Consider the following 24,232-nt stretch of genomic DNA (forward strand, 5'->3'; position numbering starts at 1 on the left):
TTTTTTCTGAACAAATTAAATTACAATTAACATACATTATTAAATATGCGCAAGGCTGCTTCTTTACCTTCTACAACAATACTCATCCTCCAGAGTCCTGACCAGAGTCGCGAGCAGAGCACACAGCCGACGCATGCCGACTCCCGCAGACTACTACTGTCCACTCTCTACTAAAGCCGACCGACTACTACTGCATCCGACTGACTACTACTGCAGACTCGCGCAGACAAGCGCAGACTGACTTCTACTGTCGACTCGCGCAGACTAGCGCAGACACGCGACAAGCAACAACTAACGATAAACTACTCTCTGGCCAGAGATTCTGTCATGCCTCGCCCATCGCCGGCGAAGCATACACCTTACGTCCTACTGAAAAGCTCCTCGGTTAATCTTTCCATGACTACAAACACTTAACACTATCTCCAAAGTTCACTCGTGGACACTACCAGAGTGTCAAATTACTCCTTATAAGTATAGATAACAGAATTTAACTCGCTGGGCCGACTTAGGTTTCGTAATAAGACAAGAAATGATTCGGTCCGTGAACCTGGATCCACGTTTGATCCAAAACAGTCATCTACTTTAAAGCAGCTGACTATGCCGATATCAACGCTCCCCTCCCAAGCAGCGATCTAACAGGAGACTGCAGTACCGAAACAAAGCTTGCAGCACTCACAAGTCTGATATACACGCCACCAACGTGCGCCTTTCTGGAATTCTTATGTTCACCTCATACACCAGACTTCTACATCTACATTTATACTCCGCAAGCCACCCAAATAGGTGTGTCGCGGAGGGCACTTTACGTGCCACTGTCATTACCTCCCTTTCCTGTTCCAGCCGCGTATGGTTCGCGGGGAGAACGACTGCCGGAAAGCCTCCGTGCGCGCTCGAATCTCTCTAATTTTACATTCGTGATCTGCTCTGGAGTTATAAGTAGGGGGATGCAATATATTCCATACCTCACCCAGAAACGCACCCTCTCGAAATCTGGCCAGCAAGCTACACCGCGATGCAGAGCGCCTCTCTTGCAGAGTCTGCCACTTGAGTTTGCTAAACACCTCCGTAACGCTATCACGCTTACCAAATTACCCTGTGACGAAACGCGCCGCTCATCTTTGGATTTCTCTATCTCCTCCGTCAATCCGACCTGGTACGGATCCTACACTGACGAGTAATACTCGAGTATAGGTCGAACGAGTGTTTTATAAGCCACATCCTTTGTTGATCGACTACATTTTCTAAGGACTCTCTCAATGAATCTCAACCTGGCACCCGCCTTACCAACAATTAATTTTATATGATCATTCCACTTCAAATCGTTCCGTACGCATACTCCCAGATATTTTACAGAAGTAACTGCTACCAGTGTTTGTTCCGCTATCATATAATGGTAGAATAATGGATCCTTCTTTCTATGTATTCGCAATACATTACATTTGTCTATGTTAAGGGTCAGTAGCCACTCCCTGCTCCAAGTGTCTATCCGCTGCAGATCTTCCTGCATTTCGCTGCAATCTTCTAATACTGCAACTTCTCTGTATACTACTGCATCATCCGCGAAAAGCCGCATGGAACTTCCGACACTATCTACTATGTCATTTATATATATTGTGAGAAGCAATGGTCCGATAACACTCCCCTGTGGCACGCCAGAGGTTACTTTAACGTCTGTAGACGTCTCTCCATTGAGAACAACATGCTGTGCTCTGTTTGCCAAAAACTCTTCAATCCAGCCACACAGCTGGTCTGATATTCCGTACGCTCTTACTTTGTTTATCAGGCGACAGTGCGGAACTGTATCGAACATGCCTTCCGGAAGTCAAGGAAAATAGCATCTACCTTAGAGCCTGTATCTAATATTTTCTGGGTCTCATGAACAAATAAAGCGAGTTGGGTCTCACACGATCGCTGTTTCCGGAATCCATGTTGATTCCTACAGAGTAGATTCTGGGTTTCCAAAAAAGACATGATACTCGAGCAAAAAACATGTTCTAAAATTCTACAACAGATCGACGTCAGAGATATAGGTCTATAGTTTTGCGCATCTGCTCGACGACCCTTCTTGAAGACTGGGACTAACTGTGTTCTTTTCCACTCATTTGGAACCTTCCGTTCCTCTAGAAACTTGCGGTACACGGCTGCTAGAAAGGGGGCAAGTTCTTTCTCGTACTCTGTGTAGAATCGAATTGGTATCCCGTAATTCTTCGTCGGAATCCAAGGGCAGAACCAAAAATCACTTATCAGCCCTCGAATGACCACACGATGACCGCCTTCGGGAAGACACCGGCCCTCCACACTAGGCTCTTCGAGCCCACGGCGTTCCGTCCCCAACAGTCTGCTTCCACGTGGCCCACCGACCAAGCGGTCTCGCCCTCCAACACCGACGTCTCTGCTCACGCACAGTACAGAGCTAACGTTCAGCAACCCCCTTCTTCCTCGTTCTGTCGCGACCAGAGACTCCAATCAGATCTCGATATTTACATCGCGGCGAGTACTGAGAAGGCGGGTGATTTCAAAAAGAAAAGAAAATTTAAATAGCGAGCCTTGCCGGCTCAGTTAATATTCCTTACATAACTGTTCGTCCATGCTTTTAAAGTCGTGTATAGATATATTTTCATTATTATTCTTTACTGTTTTGTTTCATAACAGCCGGCGGGTGTGGCCGTGCGGTTCTAGGCGCTTCAGTCTGGAACCGAACGACCGCCACGGTCGCAGGTTCGAATCCTGCCTCGGGCATGGATGTGTGTGCTGTCCTTAGGTTAGTTAGGTTTAAGTAGTTCTGAGTTCTACGGGACTGATGACCCCAGATGTTAAGTCCCATACTGCTCAGAGCCATTTTGTTTCATGAGACAAGTGTAAATGGGACCTATTTTACACTAGCACATATTGACGAGTACAGTTCGACTACTATTATCTGGCTGTTAAATGTTAATGTTTATGGGCAACTGAATTTTTGTCTGTCCATATTTTATAATATGACAGCATTTACAGTTGGGGTCGAAATGCATTTCCTATTGGAATCTATTTAAGGAAATTTTTTTAACACTCTGCAACGCGCAGATAACTAACACATCCACGTCGTCTTCTTTTTCTGCCTAAGAGTTCTATATACGTACAGTACTGTTCTTTTGTTTGTTACCTCGAGGTGTGATGGCACTGCCGTGTGTTGCGTCTATCCTTTCTTGCAGTATTTTTGTAGGTAAATGATCTGTTGAAATAATACAGACCTAGAGTCATTCTTGTTATACTTTCAATTATTTCGTCTCATATGATACCAACTGTCGTCTGACACCGGAATTACCTCTTGCACTAACTGTGCATACTAGACAGTACTCTGTCAAAATAAAGCTTCTTTGAGTACTTTTCTATTCAGTATTCTGTGTCAGGACGGTTAATGATGTCATTCTTTCTTCGCGTGATTCACCTCATCCCGCAGCCTCCGTCAGCATACGCGGCTGTCGACGCCGTCAGAGCCGTCTCTGACTGTCTCCGCCTCGGCCTGTTCTGCTCGTGCCGGACGCCACTTGGACGGGTGGCTGGGTATACGGTGTCTGTTCGCCCGAGGCCACGGGGTAGCTCCCTTAAGCCGTCGGCTCACGGACCGTGCAACCGAACGTTGAGCGTTGAGCGTGCTGAGTTTCTGACGTCATAGTGTGGAATAGCACGTTCGGGAGTCTTTACGAACGTGCAGAGCAATATCTGGCATGTCAGATATTCTGAGCGTGCGTCTGAGCGTTGACCAATGAGACAGCACAACGCCACCTACGTCACACGTACGCCGTCTCCCTTCAGTACAGAGTTGTGAGGCGCCATATTGGCATTTATTTCATGCCTATACGTGTACATGCCGTTTCTGGGCACCAGCAAATTGAGAATCACTGGATAACCCGTCGTTAACTGTGTGATTCGTTCCAATAAAATAATGAGAAACATCATATTCGTGGCAACAATTATTGTAACTTGCGTATTATGAGAGTATGCTATTTGAAGGCAGCGACATACTGGAGATCTACCCAAAACGCATTGTTCTTGGTACAATTTGTTATAATTAAATTTCAATTTGTAAGATATCTACGATTACGGTTTTCAGCAAGTGGTAACATGCTATGATTGAGTGTGAAACAGCGAGTTGTTGGTTTAGCGAAGTCAGTAGTGTCACTGAGTGTGAAACAGCGAGTTGTTGGTTTAGCGAAGTCAGTAGTGTCACTGACCTATAAATGACGGCACGGTAGCTCACCATGTTCGGTCAGAGGGTTAGCTGCCCTTTGTAATAAAAAAAACTGAGTGAAAGGATTAACAGCGAACTTCAACGGGTGTCATGAGGCATCCTCCCGGAACAAATGCAACGAACAATATCGAACAAAATGAGAAAAAAAAGCAAAGTCAGTAGTGTCACTGACCTATAAACAGTAAAACATTTGGGCAGTGGTTCGCGACTCGACACTTACAAATTTTTTCCTAACATTTGCGTTTTTATTAGGTTTTCATACTTTATTATTAGTTTAATATAAGTATGTACTATAATAATTGATGTTATGTAAATATAAGTTCACCTTTTTTTGAAGGGTGACTTTGTCGATTGGCTTAATCTATAGGACAGCTTGCGCTATTGTATAAAGATATTTTGCTCCTTTTTCTTTTACGCTTCGTAATTCAGATGTTACAAAGATTCTGCTACTGGGTAGGAACAGTGATCAAGTAAGGCTGACCTTGGGGTTTTACTTAAATGTTGGAATGAAGAAATAATGTTTATCTTATGTGGAGAAGAATTGCAAATTTGCAACGCACTGTTTGTAATGGAACTTTTATAAGCCTGTGTCCTTATTGACTGGACATGGTACTTTCCTTTTCGTGGACGTTGCAGGAAATGTGCGTTTTAATGGAGCTAACGTGGGTATTTTACTCGCGCTCGATTCGTAAACAGTGTGATTTGCGAACTAGAAACATCCCGCAACTGCCGATGTAGTGCGTTGCGATCGCGTATACCACGGTGGGGCCCACGTACCGTATGCACAAGTCGCATCGTTCCTGAGCGTTCAGCAGCACGTTGAACTTGGCACGCTCAACGTTGACGTTCGACAGCACGGCCCGTGTGCCGACGGCTTTACGCCACCGGCGTCACTGGTAAAGCAACACGTTTCTACACACGATGCAACAAGGCGCGCGCTACTCTTTCAACAGAGACGTTTTGTGATTGTTGCTTTGTCCTAATCAAACTATTCGATATTCTGGGGTTTGTGAACAGGGCTGCTTCATGTGTTATCTTACAGCTGTTAAGTCTAATTGTCAGTCGCTCAATCAGATGGTGAGATTGGAGGTAACCGTGGATGCTGTCATCTTACAAAACATTATCTGTTTCCTCCAGGTACTGTTTCCACCTCAGTTTATCTTAGACTGGTATACACTATTAAATACATTGTTAGGTGATATTTGTGCATTCCCTTGTATAGTCCTTCCATCTCCCACAGACTTGCTACAACTGTACATTGATGCAGAATCACAACTAATTCATTATTTTTCAAAACTTCCACATCTAACAACTCAGCATTAGTTAGGCCGACACTGACAAGTCAGTTCTCTAAGCTTTATTAGAGCCCACGTCTCATCTTCCGTTACGTCCATGACCGTCTTTTTATGTAATGATTATAGTCCATGTTTCACTAAGGCTACCTGCTATTTGGACACATTGGACATGGTTTGCTGTGTTCCACTTCCACCACTCATTTGTTGTTCTTTCACTAAAGCTTAGCCAGGGAACCATTCGAAGTTGTTACAGTCTCTTCCCCTCTATTTAATAGTAAATAAAATATGCTATGAATTTCAACTGAAAAATGATTTACATGTTATTCCACATAGTACCAATTCCTTTCATAAAATTTTCTAGTAAATTCAGGCCTCCTCTTTTTTTTTTTTTTCTAAGTTCTCTCTACTCATTTCTCTCTCTCTCCTAACAGAGAGTGTACATTATGTTCCTCACTCACTTCGATTGGTTTATAAAATTTGCGCTTGATGTATTAACACGAGAAGAAATAAATATTTCCACCAAAGGCTACAAAACAGATTTCTGGGATAAAAACAAAATTATTTTTGCTATTTTTACATGAAAGAGCAGTCATGTATTAACTTTAAACAAATCACAATTCTACGCTAGTTCTACCAAATACTTGCCACCGCAGTCACTGCCATAGCTCCTATCAATTAAGTCTCTGTCCGTGTGCTCTGCTCTATGCACCAACCTTTTGTTACTTAACCACCCGAGTTGTCACTGAACTTCAACGTGTCAACTACTCGTAAACATACAAGCAAACTTTGCAGATAATTATCTTTGCCTGTCCACGACAGTAAGCGGCAACCTTCGTCTCTCCTGCATTTAATCATCCTGTCGAGCTCGTATTTTATTGGAAAACACAAACTCAGATCGCATCTTCCCCTAGAGTACCCTTTTAAAACTACTCCCTCAATACAACTGTCTCTCCATAGCTGTTTATAGTGAGCAAATTGTTTGGAATTTTCTCACAGGCTAAGGCTCCAACAACTAAACTGATTGTTGTTGTGATAGCTTGGGACGATCAGAATCTCAATTGTTAGCGCCCACAAATATTTTCTTCGCATTAGTGAGCTTCAAACGTTTATCTGAAGCTGAATGTGTTGTTACTTAACTTGTCCTTATCTCATTTACCATTATAACGAGATATATCTTACGAACGTTTGGTAACATGGTCAGATCAGCCCCTGAAATTTGATATTTACCTGTACATCCCTGCCCCCATGAACCATAGGCCTTGCCGTTGGTGGGGAGGCTTGCGAGCCTCAGCGATACACATAGCCGTACCGTAGGTGCAGCCACAACGGAGGGGTATCTGTTGAGAGGCCAGACAAACGTGTGGTTCCTGAAGAGGGGCAGCAGCCTTTTCAGTAGTTGCAGGGGCAACAGTCTGGATGATTGACTGATCTGGCCTTGTAACACTAACCAAAACAGCCTTGCTGTGCTGGTACTGCGAACGGCTGAAAGCAAGGGGAAACTACGGCCGTAATTTTTCCCGAGGGCATGCAGCTTTACTGTATGGATAAATGATGATGGCGTCTTGGGTAAAATATTCCGGAGGTAAAATAGTCCCCCATTCGGATCTCCGGGCGGGGACTACTCAAGAGGATGTCGTTATCAGGAGAAAGAAAACTGGCGTTCTACGGATCGGAGCGTGGAATATCAGATCCCTTAATCGGGCAGGTAGGTTAGAAAATTTAAAAAGGGAAATGGATAGGTTGAAGTTATATATAGTGGGAATTAGTGAAGTTCGGTGGCAGGAGGAACAAGACTTCTGGTCAGATGACTACAGGGTTATAAACACAAAATCAAATAGGGGTAATGCAGGAGTAGGTTTAATAATGAATAAAAAAATAGGAGTTCGGATAAGCTACTACAAACAACATAGTGAACGCATTATTGCGGCCAAGATAGACACGAAGCCCACGCGAACGACAGTAGTACAAGTCTATATGCCAACTACATCTGCAAATGACGAAGAAATTGAAGAAATGTATGATGAGATAAAAGAAATTATTCAGATAGTGAAGGGAGACGAAAATTTAGTAGTCATGGGTGACTGTAATTCGATAGTAGGAAAGGGAAGACAAGGAAACGTTGTAGGTGAATATGGATTGGGGGTAAGAGTGAAAGAGGAAGCCGCCTGGTAGAACTTTGCACAGAGCACAACTTAATCATAGCTAACACTTGGTTCAAAATCATAAAAGAAGATTATATACATGGAAGAAGCCTGGAGATACTGATAGGTTTCAGATAGATTATATAATGGTAAGACAGGGGTTTAGGAACCAGGTTTTAAACTGTAAGACATTTCCAGGGGCAGATGTGTACTGTGACCACAATCTATTGGTTGTGAACTGTAGATTAAAACTGAAGAGGTGGGAATTTGAGGAGATGGGACCTTGATAAACTGAAAGAACCAGAGGTTGTACAGAGTTTCAGGGAGAGCATAAGGGAACAATTGACAAGAAAGGGGGAAAGAAATACAGTAGAAGAAGAATGGGTAGCTTTGTGGGACGAAGTAGTGAAGGCAGCAGAGGATCAAGTAGGTAAAAAGACGAGGGCTAATAGAAATCCTTGGGTGACAGAAGAAATACTGAATTTAATTGATAAGAGGAGAAAATGTAAAAATGCAGTACATAAAGCAGGCAAAAAGGAATACCAACGTCTCAAAAATGAGATCGACAGGAAGCGCAAAATGGCTAAGAAGGGATGGCTAGAGGACAAATGTGAGGATGTAGAGGCATAGATACTGCCTACAGGAAAATTAAAGAGCTCAGATGGAAACTCAGTTCTAAGCAAAAAAGGGAAAGCAGAAAGGTGGAAGGAGTATATAGAGGGTCTATATAAGGGCGACGTACTTGAGAACAATATTATGGAAATGGATGCAGATGAAGATGAAATGGGAGATACGATACTGCATGAAGAGTTTGATAGAGCACTGAAAAACCTAAGTCGAAACAAGGCTACGGGAGTAGACAGCCTTGGGAAAGCCAGTCCTGACAAAACTCTACGATCTGGTGAGCAAAATGTATGGGACAGGCGAAATACCCTCAGACTTCAAGAAGAATATAATAATTCCAATCCCAAAGAAAGGAGGTGTTGACAGATGTGAAAATTACCGAACTATCAGTTTAATAAGTCACAGCTGCAAAATACTAATGCGAATTCTTTACATACGAATGGAAAAACTGGTAGAAGCCGACCTCGGGGAAGATCAGTTTGGATTCCGTAGAAATGTTGGAACACGTGAGGCAATACTGACCCTATGATTTGTCTTAGTAAATAGATTCAGAAAAGGCAAACCTACGTTTGTAGCACTTTAAGACTTAGAGAAAGCTTTTCACAATGTTGACTGGAATACTCTCTTTCAAATTCTGAAGGTGGCAGGTGTAAAATACAGGGAGAGAAAGGCTATTTACAATTTGTACAGAAACCAGATGGCAGTTATAAGAGTCGAGGGACATGAAAGGGAAGCAGTGGTTGGGAATGGAGTGAGGCAGGTTGTAACCTCTCCCCGATGTTATTCAATCTGTATATTGAGCAAGCAGTAAAGGAAACAAAAGAAAAATTCAAAGTAGGTATTAAAATCCATGGAGAAGAAATAAAAACTTTGAGGTTCGCCGATGACATTGCAATTCTGTCAGAGACAGCAAAGGACTTAGAAGTGCACTTGAACGGAATGGACAGTGTCTTGAAGGGAGGGTATAAGATGAACATGAATTAAATCAGGTGATTCTGAGGGAATTAGAGTTGGAAACGAGACGCTTAAAGTAGTAAGGAAGTTTTGCTATTTGGGGAGCAAAATAACTGATGATGGTCGAAGTAGAGAAGATATAAAATGTAGACTGGCAGTGGCAAGAAAAGCGTTTCTGAAGAAGAGAAATTTGTTAACATCGAGTATAGATTTAGATGTCAGGAAGTCGTTTCTGAAAGTATTTGTATGGAGTGTAGCCTTGTATGGAAGTGAAACATGGACGATAAATAGTTTGGACAAGAAGAGAATAGAAGCTTTTGAAATATGGTGCTACAGAAGAATGCTGAAGATTGGATGAGTAGATCACATAACTAATGAGGAGGTATTGAATAGAATTGGGGAGAAGAGGAGTTTGTGGCACAACTTGACAAGAAGAAGGGATCGGTTGGTAGGACATGTTCTGAGGCATCAAGGGATCACCAATTTAGTATTGCAGGGTAGCGTCGAGGGTAAAAATCGTAGAGGGAGACCAAGAGATGAATATACTAAGGCCGGCCGTAGTGGCCGTGCGGTTCTAAGCGCTACAGTCTGGAGCCGAGCGACCGCTACGGTCGCAGGTTCGAATCCTGCCTCGGGCACGGATGTGTGTCCCGTCCTTAGGTTAGTTAGGTTTAATTAGTTCTAAGTTCTAGGCGACTGATGACCTTTGAAGTTAAGTCACATAGTGCTCAGAGCCATTTGAACCATTTGAATACACTAAGCAGATTCAGAAGGATGTAGGCTGCAGTACGTACTGGGAGATGAAGAAGCTTGCACCGGATACAGTAGCATGGAGAGCTGCATCAAACCAGTCTCAGGACTGAAGACCACAACAACAATAAACATTAACGAAAAAAATCTTCACTGCAATGACATAAAGCTGCGAGAGCACAATTAGGTCGATTAGCATTTTGGTATTTTATTCCATTTGCGCTACTGCAATTGCATTTCTGACTTCATTCATCAATGTGGCTGTCCGCTTGATTGTAGCAATGGATTCTCTGTCAGCAAAATGCTCGTCAGTGCATTGTTTACTTAAAACTGAAGTTAAAGCGGTAACCGATGACTTATGATTCACAAATCTTTAATGCAGCTGCGCCGTTACGTTGTCCAATATGAAGCAGTCCTCTGGAGTAGTGACATCACATGGTAATTCCACGTTTTATATCTACCTCTGTTGTGAATTAATACGATGGAGAAGTAGTTCGGTTCTAGCTTCTTCTGATACCAGCTTTATTTCAGAGAACAGTTCTTTGAATCTGCAATCTGCAATGTCACTCAAGACGTCGCAAATATGTCGTACATTTTCAGTTGCCTTTGAGAGATAACACTGGACTTTCTGAAGTGCTTATTAATGAAAACATTTCTTTAATTGTAAAAAGTGAGACCAGGAATTCGCTCTTCTCCAAAGCACAAAGAACGTGGCTGGCGTTATCCGAGGTATCCAGTTTGCGGCTCGTCCAGAGCGTACAAGATTGGAATGTAAATATTCCTTACTCTTATTAGTGAATCGTATCTTTCAACCCATCTCGTTTCACACATAGACAAAAGACTGGTCCTTGTGATATGCTCATCGCAATATTCCGTGACTTTTACTTTCAGAACATTTGTGCTTTGTGAACAATCAGCCGCTCGGAATTAGCCGAGCGGTCTCAGGCGCTGCAGTCATGGACTGTGCGGCTGGTCCCGGCGGAGGTTCGAGTCCTCCCTCGGGCATGGGTGTGGGTGTTTGTCCTTAGGATAATTTAGGTTAAGTAGTGTGTAAGCTTTAGGGACTGATGACCTTAGCAAATTTCACACACATTTGAACATTTGTGAACAATCCTCAGTGAAATTTATAGCTGAGGATACGTGTGTGTGCAGTTTCGAAATGACTGAGCAGAGTCAGACCGGGGCCGTGAAAACTGCAGTGTACATATTTAGGTTGAGGAAACTTTTCACGAATTACAGCTTGCACCCCTCGAAGATATCCACTCATTGCGGCATAGCTTGCCGACACAGATAAGGCATATCAAGTTCATAGTTTTCTAGAGTGTGCACGATCACTGCCACTAACCCTCGACCTGTTAACTCACGTACTGGAACAGTTCCAAGAGCACCTCAAACGATCTTTCGACATAGCCTAGACGCAGTGAGACCCTGTCTGTCCCTCACATATCGCAGGTGTCACCTGTCAAAATAATAAAAAAACTGTGACCCATTCGCTTTATTGGTGATATTTTATTGAATTAAAAAGCCGAAACGGATATTAGTTCATTGCTCCGACTTGAGTAAAGTGCATTTAATGGCGCGGTTTCTACGTGATTTCTGACAGGCACGTCCCCATATTTCACACGCATCCTCAGTGTAGCTGTGAAGTTGCCGTCATTCCAGTATGGGTCGGTGATTTCCAGCAGTGTAGATACTGAATAATGCAGTCATTTTTTCTCCGAAATAGTATATCCAGTCTTCCCAACAGCAGCATGGCTTCAGCTCTGAGCACGTCTGTTGCACTGTATTTTTATTTTAAGTGCGAAATTCATACGAATGACGACATTTTCTTGTTTGTGAGTAAAGTTGGCAACAGTATTATCAGAACAAAATTATCAGATATTCGTTTTGTTTCCAATAATTTATTCGTGTTTTTTAAACACGTCACGTGTATCTTTCCATTGCACCAAAGTTTTAATCATTTGACATAACTTGTTCTTTACTGGACATAACACAATATTTACATAGGACCCCATCTAGTTTCAGTGAGTACATCAACCAAGCATAGGCTTTTAGCCACTGATGCTGCAAACACAATTTTCTTTTTGGCTCCGTCGCAGGAAAAGCAAACTCTTTAGATGACATCCAAGACTCAGTAATAAACTTCATTGTTAAATCACGGCCAATAGATCTGCGATTTATCTAAGCACCAACGTCAAATTTGTCGAAAGTTAAATCAAGAGAGGGCGACGTACCTGGAACTTCAACAGATTCTTCATTGCCCTAGACTTTGTAACTAAGGTTCTTCGTCGTCAATTCTGAAGCAGTAGTCTCCATATATCAAGAGCATGATATAGATGCGTATGTTTTCTTGTAACGATTTTCAATATTGAGCACTATCCTCGTTTCATTTTACAACTTAGCGCGGGAAACTCTTGCAGCTCAGTAGGTAGCCAACTGGCTATTTTCTGCAATGGACACAAAACAATCCACTACGTCAGCAATAATGAAGCACAACGCGACAAGAGAGTGCAGTTCCACGGAAATTCCCTGTGCTACCAAAATAAACAACTTTCCTTAAACAGTTATCTTCTTTTAGTTAGAAGTGATTTGGCTTTCATATTCATCAATTTCCAAAACATGAGTGTATGTCTGGGAATATAATTACGGTAAGTTTCGTAATAAACGGCAAACGCATAGCGACATTAATTATTAGTCAATTCACGAATTAAGAAAGGTATTTACTTATACTATAATGGTGTACTCAGATGCATAATTACCTAAGTCCGCTTAAATAATTTGACGGTACGAGAAGAAAATCCGATTATTCTATAAAATAATCAGTTGCGCATAAGGAAGTATAGTTCCGTTGCTCATCACACTTACAATTAGATCAGCGTGGGATCAAAAAGGAATGTGAAAACTACATGGGAACATTAAAATGTGATACTTACAGAGGTCACTCTGAGAGGTCTTCGGGGCAACCTTGGAACTAGAGGCCTGTACTTGCAGCTAGCAACATGACTTAAAACCTCTCTTCTCTCTGCTCTCTCTATCAGCTTAAGGAGCTTCTATAGTTTATGATTACAAGCCGCTGTTTGCGCCTACTAAACTGCTTGAACTTGCTTCAACCCTGAGTGGTTCTCGTAACGTCGAATCACGAACTCGCAAAGATTATTAAAAATTGTAATTATAATTAAATATTGCTTTTACTTCACCTGAACTCTTTTGTGAAACTTAATCGCTGCCTATTATTAAGGCAATGGTAATAACTGCGGAACATTTAGTGGAATTTGAGGGTGTGACGGGGCTTCATTCCCTCTAGAATCAACATTCCTCTCTGCACTTCACTCTTATTGTACTTATCGGCTTGGTAACTGAGGTTTCCCACTAAAGCACGGTGTCAGTATTTGCAACTGGGGCAGGAACCAGTGCAAACTCACCTTCAGTATTTGCCTTCTGAAAGTAATAGGGCATACTGTCTACTAAAGGTTGGTAGCCATCACTGAGAGAACAAATCTTGAAAAGAGTTCCATTGAACTTTAAACTGTTAATGATATTATCTTTGAAGGTATGAAACTTTAATTTTCAGTAATAGAATGAAATTCACAATAGATATAGCGTCAATGTTTTAGCAATCAGCTTTATGAAACTTTTGAAATAGAAGAACTTACTTACTAGAACGTAGATGGATTTACTTTTGTCTTGAGAAACTAAAAGCAAGTTAAATTAATCAAGTACTGTTACAACAAGGCCTATCAAATTTGTACAACATTATTGTCTTATGAAAATTTACCACACCAATTGTTACGCTAACTGCAACCTCCTTTTTGGTCAACAAAAGAAAAAAACTGATATATTGTGGCAAAGTCTGTAATTTTCACAAATAACATGAAAACGGCAATCACGCCGAAATATGCCGTAGTAACGAACAATATAATCATACATAACAGCGTCTTTCGTTTAATAGCACAAGAAATAGCACTTTGATAGTGTGTAAACAAAAATGGTTGTAAGGTACTTGTAAAAAAAATGTAACTCCATCTGCCATAAACTGTTATTATATTGCTCCAAAAATGTCACTACGATTCTTTCTAAAATATCCGTATATGCGGCAACAATAATGGTTGTGAAATAACACGCGACAGCATGCCTTTTAGAGATACTGCACTGGAGAGTATGGTGTAAATATGCACTAGCAGTATCTTCACACCTCATATTATATGTATAGACCAAACACACCATATTGCCTGCTTTTGATACGGGTCTTGATGTATTGAAGGTGCTGTTCTTCAGCACTAATTTTGCCTGGATATATCTTGCGTGAGTGGCTACGGTTTAGATGGGGCGTCTTGCTACTTCCTCCATAAATGTCAAGATCTCAAGCACAAATATTGCAGAGCGCACTCTTATATGAATTTACCACTGCTTGTTAGCTACTACGTCTAATAGCTGTGTGCCAGCCGCGTAGCAAAAAAAAACAGAAAAGGCATGGCCACCGGAGAACCCTATAGCAACAGTGTTTGCTAGCGTCAGCCTACTGCGCATTTTCCCAAAGAAAAAGAGTTCCAAAAACGGGAACGACAAGAGAAAAAGCTTGGGAGTCTAAAGGCGCAATGGTTTCCCTGTCTCAGATATATAGATAATATTGTGGGGAAAGCGAGCCAAAGGTTGCGTTTCATTGGCAGGACACTTACAAGATGCAACAAGTCCACTAAAGAGACAGCTTACACTACACTCGTTCGTCCTCTGTTAGAATATTGCTGCGCGGTGTGGGATCCTTACCAGGTGTGATTGACGGAGGACATCGAAAGGGTGCAAAAAAGGACAGCTCGTTTTGTATTATCACGTAATAGGGGACAGAGTGTGGCAGATATGATACGCGAGTTGGGATGGAAGTCATTAAAGCAAAGACGTTTTTCGTCGCCGCGAGATCTATTTACGAAATTTCAGTCACCAGCTTTCTCTTCCGAATGCGAAAATATTTTGTTGAGCCCAACCTACATAGGTAGGAATGATCATCAAAATAAAATAAGAGAAATCAGGGCTCGAACAGAAAGGTTTATGTGTTCGTTTTTCCCGCGCGCTGTTCGGGAGTGGAATGGTAGGGAGATAGTATGATTGTGGTTCGATGAACCCTCTGCCAAGCACTTATATGTGAATTGCAGAGTAATCATGTAGATGTAGATGTAGATGTAGAGTAGTTGACTAATACCCTTTTCTTTACAATAAATTATTATTTCCACGGGAAGCGAGCAGACGTTCACATACGTGCATAATACTTCGACTTTGAGTTGTGATTCGTTCTGGTCTATGCAGCTCTGCGAATACACGTGTGGCGTGCCCCTAAGCCTGGATCGTTATCCTCCACTGAGGGAGGCATTCTGGTAGACCTAATATTGAAGAGGATATTCTCTCGCGGGCCATTCACCAGAGATGCACTATGTTAACTTATTCTAATCTACTTAAACCTTTGTCCTTCTTGGACTGACAAAGATGAACTAAAACATGGAACATATGTCCAGAAACAGGACATTTAGAAAAAAATAATTTTTGCAACTGTAGCGGATTTTATCATTGAGACGATGAGAAACAGTTGTGGACGCCTATCAAGAGAAAGGCGGAATGGTGTAATAATTTCATGAATGTTAATTACAAAACATTTATACAGCAACGTTTTGACGTCTCCTCCACAATATCAAAAACACTGAAGTAATCATTAAGAATTTACGAGTTTCACAAACAAGACATTACGGAAAAGTGCACAGATGAGACTCGCCATTACGACCACCTGCTTAGCCGCTTGTTTGTTCGTCTTCGGAACGGAATACATCAGTGATTCTGCATATCAGGGATGCAACAGTTTGTTGCTGGGTTTGTGGAGGTATGTGGCATTAGATGTCCACGCACACGTCGTGTAATTCACGCATATAACGGGTCGCCGATATCCGTACACGGTGATAGCGCCCGATAGCGACTAATACGGGCGCTATAGGATTTGCATCAGGCGAATTTGTTAATCGAGACATCAACGTGAGTTCACTATAATGCTCCTCAAATCACTGTAGCACGGTTTTAGCTCCGAGACACAGAGAAGTATACTGCTGAAAGGCGACATCGCCGTCGGGGAAGATACAGGGTGTTTCAAAAATGACCGGTATATTTGAAACGGCAATAAAAACTAAACGAGCAGCGATAGAAATACACCGTTTGTTGCAATATGCTTGGGACAACAGTACATTTTCAGGCGGACAAACTTTCGAAATTACAGTAGTTACAATTTTCAACAACAGATGGCGCTGCAAGTGATGTGAAAGATATAGAAGACAACGCAGTCTGTGGGTGCGCCATTCTGTACGTCGTCGTTCTGCTGTAAGCGTGTGCTGTTCACAACGTGCAAGTGTGCTGTAGAGAACATGGTTTATTCCTTAGAACAGAGGATTTGTCTGGTGTTGGAATTCCACCGCCTAGAACACAGTGTTGTTGCAACAAGACGAAGTTTTCAACGGAGGTTTAATGTAACCAAAGGACCGAAAAGCGATACAATAAAGGATCTGTTTGCAAAATTTCAACGGACTGGGAACGTGACGGATGAACGTGCTGGAAAGGTAGGGCGACCGCGTACGGCAACCACAGAGGGCAACGCGCAGCTAGTGCAGCAGGTGATCCAACAGCGGCCTCGGGTTTCCGTTCGCCGTGTTGCAGCTGCGGTCCAAATGACGCCAACGTCCACGTATCGTCTCATGCGCCAGAGTTTACACCTCTATCCATACAAAATTCAAACGCGGCAACCCCTCAGCGCCGCTACCATTGCTGCACGAGAGACATTCGCTAACGATATAGTGCACAGGATTGATGACGGCGATATGCATGTGGGCAGCATTTGGTTTACTGACGAAGCTTATTTTTACCTGGACGGCTTCGTCAATAAACAGAACTGGCGCATATGGGGAACCGAAAAGCCCCATGTTGCAGTCCCATCGTCCCTGCATCCTCAAAAAGTACTGGTCTGGGCCGCCATTTCGTCCAAAGGAATCATTGGCCCATTTTTCAGATCCGAAACGATTACTGAATCACGCTATCTGGACATTCTTCGTGAATTTGTGGCGGTACAAACTGCCTTAGACGACACTGCGAACACCTCGTGGTTTATGCAAGATGGTGCCCGGCCACATCGCACGGCCGACGTCTTTAATTTCCTGAATGAATATTTCGATGATCGTGTGATTGCTTTGGGCTATCCGAAACATACAGGAGGCGGCGTGGATTGGCCTCCCTATTCGCCAGACATGAACCCCTGTGACTTCTTTCTGTGGGGACACTTGAAAGACCAGGTGTACCGCCAGAATCCAGACACAATTGAACAGCTGAAGCAGTACATCTCATCTGCATGTGAAGCCATTCCGCCAGACACGTTGTCAAAGGTTTCGGGTAATTTCATTCAGAGACTACGCCATATTATTGCTACGCATGGTGGATATGTGGAAAATATCGTACTATAGAGTTTCCCAGACCGCAGCGCCATCTGTTGTTGAAAATTGTAACTACTGTAATTTCGAAAGTTTGTCTGCCTGAAAATGTACTGTTGTCCCAAGCATATTGCAACAAACGGTGTATTTCTATCGCTGCTCGTTTAGTTTGTATTGCCGTTTCAAATATACCGGTCATTTTTGAAACACCCTGTATAAGCATGAAGGAATGCACGTGGTCCGCAGCTGTCAGCTGGTAGCTGCAAACGCAAGAGAATGTCTCCGACAGCGTAATACTACTCCCACCATCGTGTGTCGGCGGCGCGCCGCCGTTCACCTAGACGACGGCGTCTGTGGAGACGACCATCCACCTGGTGTAGCAAATTGTGATTCACCAGAATAGCCGACATGTTTCCGTTGATCGTCCGTCGAATCCCGATGGTCCGGCGCTCACTGCAATCGTAACCGATGATGTCGTTGGGTTAGCGAATCAATCGGCTCCAAGTACTATGGGACTTAACATCTGAGGAGCCTGTGAAGGATCCAGGCTTCAGGACACAAAGACACCCAAAATCACCCCATCGGAAATGTGAGTAGAAGCTTTTTTTTTGGGTTGGCTTTTGATGTTTCCAGGTTTCTCGCATTTGCGAGGAACAGTAGACTGTCAGTTTCACTGTGTCTGTAAACCGTGGAATTAACCAGCCAGGAAAAGAGAAAATATATGATAATACGCTTCAACTTCCATATGCTAGTCATTAGATCACTTGACCAGAGTGCTAGCATAAAGGCATTCATAATCAAACGATCCTACATCTGAATGTTACTCATAGTCCTCACGGTCTTTGGCTGTATTGGCTGGAAGTTGTTTTCCTATCACAAGGGTGAGATAGTATCATCGTCCCAATGTTTCACTCATGCAAACATCCAACATCCGTCGTCAACTACTTTCTGACGATCCTGGAAGATTATGTTGAGTCTTGAATTGGAAGGCCTTTTGTCCCCCTATCAATGTGAATCAGTGTGGGTTCTCAGTGGGATGATCCACAATCAACCATTTGTTTAGGTAGGAAACAGCAATCTGACAAATTTTTTTTTAGAGACCAGCACCTCTTTCACCAGTCTTTTTTTACCTACATAAGGTACACGCTACCACTGGTAACATCAGACTTTTCATGTCCTCAACTGAGGCTTTTGAGGCCCCCCTTCTGATTTTTATTCATCAGTTTTTGTTTGCCAATTGTTTCGGTTTAGAGTTGTTACATCACTTAGTGCCTCATGAGTCCAAGAAAATGGCATCCTTCACAGCTCTATGCTGAGTGTTTCTTTTCCTCACAACCATCATAGACTCGTGATCTCCATCAGACCATTGGTCATGCAATGCTGCTTGCCAGTGACTTTTACATTTGGTACAGCTCCCGGTCTGTAGCGTTCGGCTGAATGCAAGCTCCAAGGTGCCATCCAAAAGGTCTCTGCTTAGGCCAGTTTCCCATGGCTTATTATTACGCAGTGTGTGGACATCATTGTACAGTCCCAGTTTTTCAGACTCCTATGCGATAAGAAGCTGACTCTGGTCATCTAAAGACTACTGCCGCCAACTTACATTTCGCGGAAAGACCACAAAGATAAGATAAGAGAGATTAGGGCTCGTACAGAGGCATATATGCAGTCATTTTTCCCTCGTTCTGTTTGGGAGTGGAACAGGGAGAGAAGATGCTAGTTGTGGTACGAGGTACCCTCCGCCAAGCACCATATTGTAGATTGCGGAGTATGTATGTAGATCTAGATGTACATGTAGATGAGGTCATCAGTCCCCTAGACTTTGAACTACTTAAACCTAACTAACCTAAGGACACCACACACATCCATGCCCGAGGCAGCACTCGAATCTGCGACCGTAGCAGCAGCGCGGTTCCGGACTGAAGCGCCTAGAACCGCTGGGCCACAGCGGCTGGCCGTTTGGTCAACATGTGGACACGTAAGGATGGTCTGCCGCTGGGATCTATGTTCAACAATGTACGATGAGCGGTGTTCTCAGAAACGTACGTGCACCAGCACTGTGCTCTTTCGCCAGAGATGCCGGAGATCACCATCTATCCTACTTTACAGAGGAGGCAAACCTCCGAACCTCAACTTCTGTGAAAAAACGTGGACGTCCAACCATTTAGCACCTAGCGGTAGTTTCACTTTCTTTTACCTCTTTCCGTAGATGCTCACGAGAGTAGCAAGTCAACATTCGACCAGCTTCGCCGCTTTCAAGATACTCGTTCACGGGCTCTGCGTAACAATAATTTGCCGTTTGTGAAAGTTGTTTATGTGAATGGCTTTCCCCATTTGCAGCCCGTATCTTCGCTAGGGTGACCCCCTTCCGTGTCGGCTCCACTAACATTCTTTCGTTAGCGCGCCACGTGCTTGGCACCCAACGTCGCGTTGGGTAGTGGTCATAATGATGTGGCTTATCTGTGTACATTTAACAGCGGCACATAGACACCTCCTCGTTCAAAGACATCGATTTTGCAGGAGCTGGAGGACGTAACGGCAGCCATGGTGGCGTCACAACACGTCTGCAGCAACTTAGCAAGCTACATTAGCCCCGATCGGCGGCTACATCACGCCACTGATGTCCAGTTCAGTGTACACGCCGTCTTGTTCTCTGCAGCCTTCTCCCGTGATGAACAGCGATGGTATCCACGCGGTTTGAGGCATCACACAGAACTCTCGGATGGCCTGTGTAGAACTTCACCATGGCTGCGGCAAGGACAGTCTAGGTCGGGCCGTTTCACCACCTCCCTGGCTGGTCATTGTCGATGCCGAATCAGTGATTAAGAGTTGCTGACAATTAGCAATAGGATGGGGAACAGCGTTAGCCACCTGAAATCCTTTGACTTCGATCCAGCATCAGTTTGTTAATATGCTCCATTAGTCCGGTAGACTGAAACCATTCTAACAATTTTGCTGTGGCGTCCCACATTTTCCCATTACCAAATGTCATCCTGGTGGCTCAGAATGTAGTAGAGGTTTATGTACTAATGACTGAAGCAGGTTGTGACACTGTGTATGGTATTGTGCGGCTGCGCTGTGGGAACAAGGCGCTCAACTTCCGTCGCTATTGCTTTATGTACCTTTGTCTGTTTTTGAAACCTCCTCACGCAGTTGCATAATTTAAAAGATATATGGTGGTTATTAAGGATCCATTCTCCTCGGTCGGCCTATAATATAAGAGAGTTTTTTATATTTTTTTGGAAAAAGTGATGAAGCAATCGACGAGTCATTATTAAGCCTCCCATCCGAAGAGTTAATGTTGATCATTCCATAATTAGATGTGTCTTATGACGGAACGCCTGCAGTAGTTCTTATCCGAAATCAAAAAACAAACAATTTAATTAACCTACAGGATATTGCGCACAGAGTAATAGCACTGTAAGTAGGCTGTTTAGATTTTTATGTTGGTAACATCATGTAGCGCTCTGTATGAAAATCACTGACTGTACTGTGTGCAGTCTGTGGCTAGTTTGAATTGTTGGAATATTCGCCATTGTAGTGTTGGGCGGTTGGCTGTTAACAGCGCGTAGCGTTGCGCAGTTGGAGGTGAACCGCCAGCAGTGGTGGATGTGGGGAGAGAGATGGCGGAGTTTTGAGGGCGGATGATCTGGACGTGTGTCCATCAGAGACAGTGAAATTGTAATTCTGGATATCATGAACTGATATATATATATATATATATATATATATATATATATATATATATATATATATATATATATATATATATATGACTTTTGAACACTACTAAGGTAAATACATTGTTTGTTCTCTATCAAAATCTTTCATTTGTTATCTATGCCTATCAGTAGTTAGTGACTTCAGTAGTAAGAATCTTTTATTTAGCTGGCAGTAGTGGCGCTCGCCGTATTGCAGTAGTTAGAGTAACGAAGATTTTTGTGAGGTAAGTGATACATGAACGGTATTGGTTATTGTTAGCCAGGGCCATTCTTTTGTAGGGATTTTTTAAAGTCAGATTGCGTTCCGCTAAAAATATTGTGTGTCAGTTTAGTGATGCTCGTAATAAGTAAAGAGAGAAATGTCTGAGTACGTTCAGTTTTGCCCAGCTGTTTGAAAATCAAATAACGTAAGGGGTTTACCAGCACAATCATTCATAAATTTTCCTAAGGGGACGTTTCAGCACACTTTTTTTTTAATTTGATGAAACAATAATTCCTTTAGTAAACACAGTCGTGGCCGCATGTAAGTTGTTACTTTTTGTTTGTGGATGACCGCTTTCGAAGTACTACAGAGATCGTCATCAGATCTATGTACACTCCTTGGCGATGCAGGAAACGCTGGCATGGAGCAGGCCCGTCCGCGCTGGTGTGGAGGACACTGTCCTCAGCAGTAACAACTTATATGCGACCACGATATGGTAATATCATTAAATGGTTGTTTCCTGGACCAAAGTTCCAAAATGTTACAAAATAGCAAAATGGCGTACGTTCGAAACTAAGATGTATTTTTGTCGTGTGTCTTTCATCACGTTTTTTGCCATAATTGATGAATAAATTAAGATAAAAATTATGATATCATAGCTTTAGGACATGCTTGCAGAGTAATTCAGCCATATTTCAGAAACATCCCTCAATTAATGTGCCACAATTTGTTCTCTCACTTGAGATACTGTATGACGATGATGATGTTTGCTTTGTGAGATGCTCAACTGCGTGGTCATCAGCGCCCGTACAATTCCCAATTTTTACACAGTCCATTTTCTTCTCACAAACCAATCTAGTCTCACAAATGAGGATGAACCTGGGGACCCGTGATCCAGAGACAGCAACGCTGGCCCCTAGACCACGAGATGTGGACGATATACAGCGTATAACGTCACTTCTGGTACCTTTCCTTGCAGATATCCCCCGACGCATTCTACGCGCTGAGAGACCTCAAGGAGGTCAACATCTCGCACAACGAGCTAAACGTGCTGCCCCGCGACGCGTTCGCCGAGTGCCGCCGGCTGGAGCTTCTGGACCTGTCCTGGAACCCGCTGGTGCTGCCCGGCCGGGGCCCCATGCTGGTCTCCAGCTCGCTGTCCGCCCTCGACATGTCCTCCTGCAGCCTCGGCAAACTACCGGACCAGGTTTTCTCCAAGGTGCCGGCCCTCAGCGAATTACGACTGCGGGGTAACAACCTCCAGCTCGTATCCGAGTGCATTCTGGAACCGATCCCCCAGCTGATACTCCTGGACGCCGATCTGACGTTCCAGTGGACCGAGTGCTCTTCCCAGGAGGCGACGACGAGTGGCACTCGGCAGGTGAATAAGGTGGGAGACCCTGGGAGCGGGCTGGACCCCGCCGAGCGGCAGGCAACAGGCGACGTTCTCGCCTACGAAGAAGTGACCTTCATCCCCACCCTGGCACAGTGGGTCTTCCTCGTCGTTACAGCACTACTTACAGCGTTGCTACTCACCTACATTCGCAAAGCGTGTGAAAGAGGTCAGCGTCGAGAGGAACACATATACGAGATTCTGGGTGGTAGTCAGACAGTTCGGATACCAATTACAAATACGAATTCAGGACAAGCAGCAAGTCGACCAGCTCCTGCGAGCATTTAAGCTATCTTGCAACGGTTTCCTCAGGTGACGGGGAGAGCCGTTATGTTATTCCAGTACCGGGGTACGTTTTGCTTGCAAAAAAGAGGTAAAAGATTTCATATTTTTATGTTGTGTGTATAGTTGACAGTACATTTAATCCCAGTTTTCGATCTCGAAAACCCTCGGGACAACTTTTTGCAGCCAAAAGCCCAAGAAATGTTGGCACTTTTTTTAAGGCTTTCGCCAATTATTCGGAAATTATCCATCCAGCTTTAAATGTTACCCTAACCAAACTGAAAGAGCATTAAATGTTGACTCGAATGACCTATTTAAATGTGAAAATCGGTGCAGCCATTTGGCCGCAATCAGTTGTCGAAGTTCATTCATTTTTACCAGTTCGGCTAAAAAGTCGGCTCGAACGCCTGTAACTCAAAAGCGACTACTCCAAATGAAAAATGTCGCGTTATCAACGTTATAAAGCAAGGAATTTCATATTACAAAACCATCTAGTTTTTCAGATTTAGGCACTATTAAACGTTTGTGCACCTAAAAGCCAAAGTAATTATATTCTATTGTATTTCTTTCAAGTCACAGTTATTCAATGAAATGAAATCTCCAGTGAGGAGATGGCTTCTAATGAGCACATATGTGTTCTGCATGTGTATCATTTTTAATTTTCTTCGTTCAATTGTTTTTATTCGTTTTTACACATGTCTTAATTGGTATGAGTCGGTTGCTAAAATGAAAACCAAGTACATAGTAATGGACATATGAGTAACATAAAAATTTGTACTAATGAAGAAATAAAATGGTATGGCAACATTTAAAAAACAATAATATATCAGAGATTAACATTTTATCAAGTTTCAATTCCATCGCCGTCGTTTGGGAGACTCCGGCATGTCCCGCTCACAGCAACCGATCTCCTGTGTCACCAACTTCCTCGACCTGGAACATATCTTCTACCTTCTCCACATCCTTGCCGGGTCCAGTTTCTGGGGCGTTCTCGCAAGATAAGCCATAAGAGTGTTTGCACGCCGATGAGCACTTCAGTCCAGATTTGGGGCGTCCACATGCTGCTGTCCACCTCGTTCTGCGTGCACAGGAAACCACGTTCAGAAGCGTATCTGGAGCCGCATCTTTCGTCATCGTCAGGGGAAATGAGGCTGTTTTCTTCCAGCCGCACTGGAACGGATCAGTTTTCTGCC

At 43.2% G+C, this 24,232-nt stretch overlaps 1 protein-coding gene across 1 annotated transcript in view; it reads left to right on the plus strand.

Annotated features, from left to right (window-relative positions):
* LOC126198628 (leucine-rich repeat-containing protein 4C-like) overlaps window positions 1-23,858 on the plus strand; it is a 150,765-nt gene extending 126,907 nt beyond the window's left edge. The window contains exon 3 of the mRNA XM_049935088.1: window positions 22,344-23,858. Within this exon, the coding sequence (XP_049791045.1) occupies window positions 22,344-23,045 (702 nt within the window). The 3' untranslated portion in view covers window positions 23,046-23,858. The remainder of the gene's footprint in view (window positions 1-22,343) is intronic.
* The last annotated feature ends 374 nt before the right edge of the window (window positions 23,859-24,232 follow it).

This window comes from Schistocerca nitens, chromosome 8, assembly GCF_023898315.1.
Source record: "Schistocerca nitens isolate TAMUIC-IGC-003100 chromosome 8, iqSchNite1.1, whole genome shotgun sequence".
NCBI classification, from domain to species: domain Eukaryota; kingdom Metazoa; phylum Arthropoda; class Insecta; order Orthoptera; family Acrididae; genus Schistocerca; species Schistocerca nitens.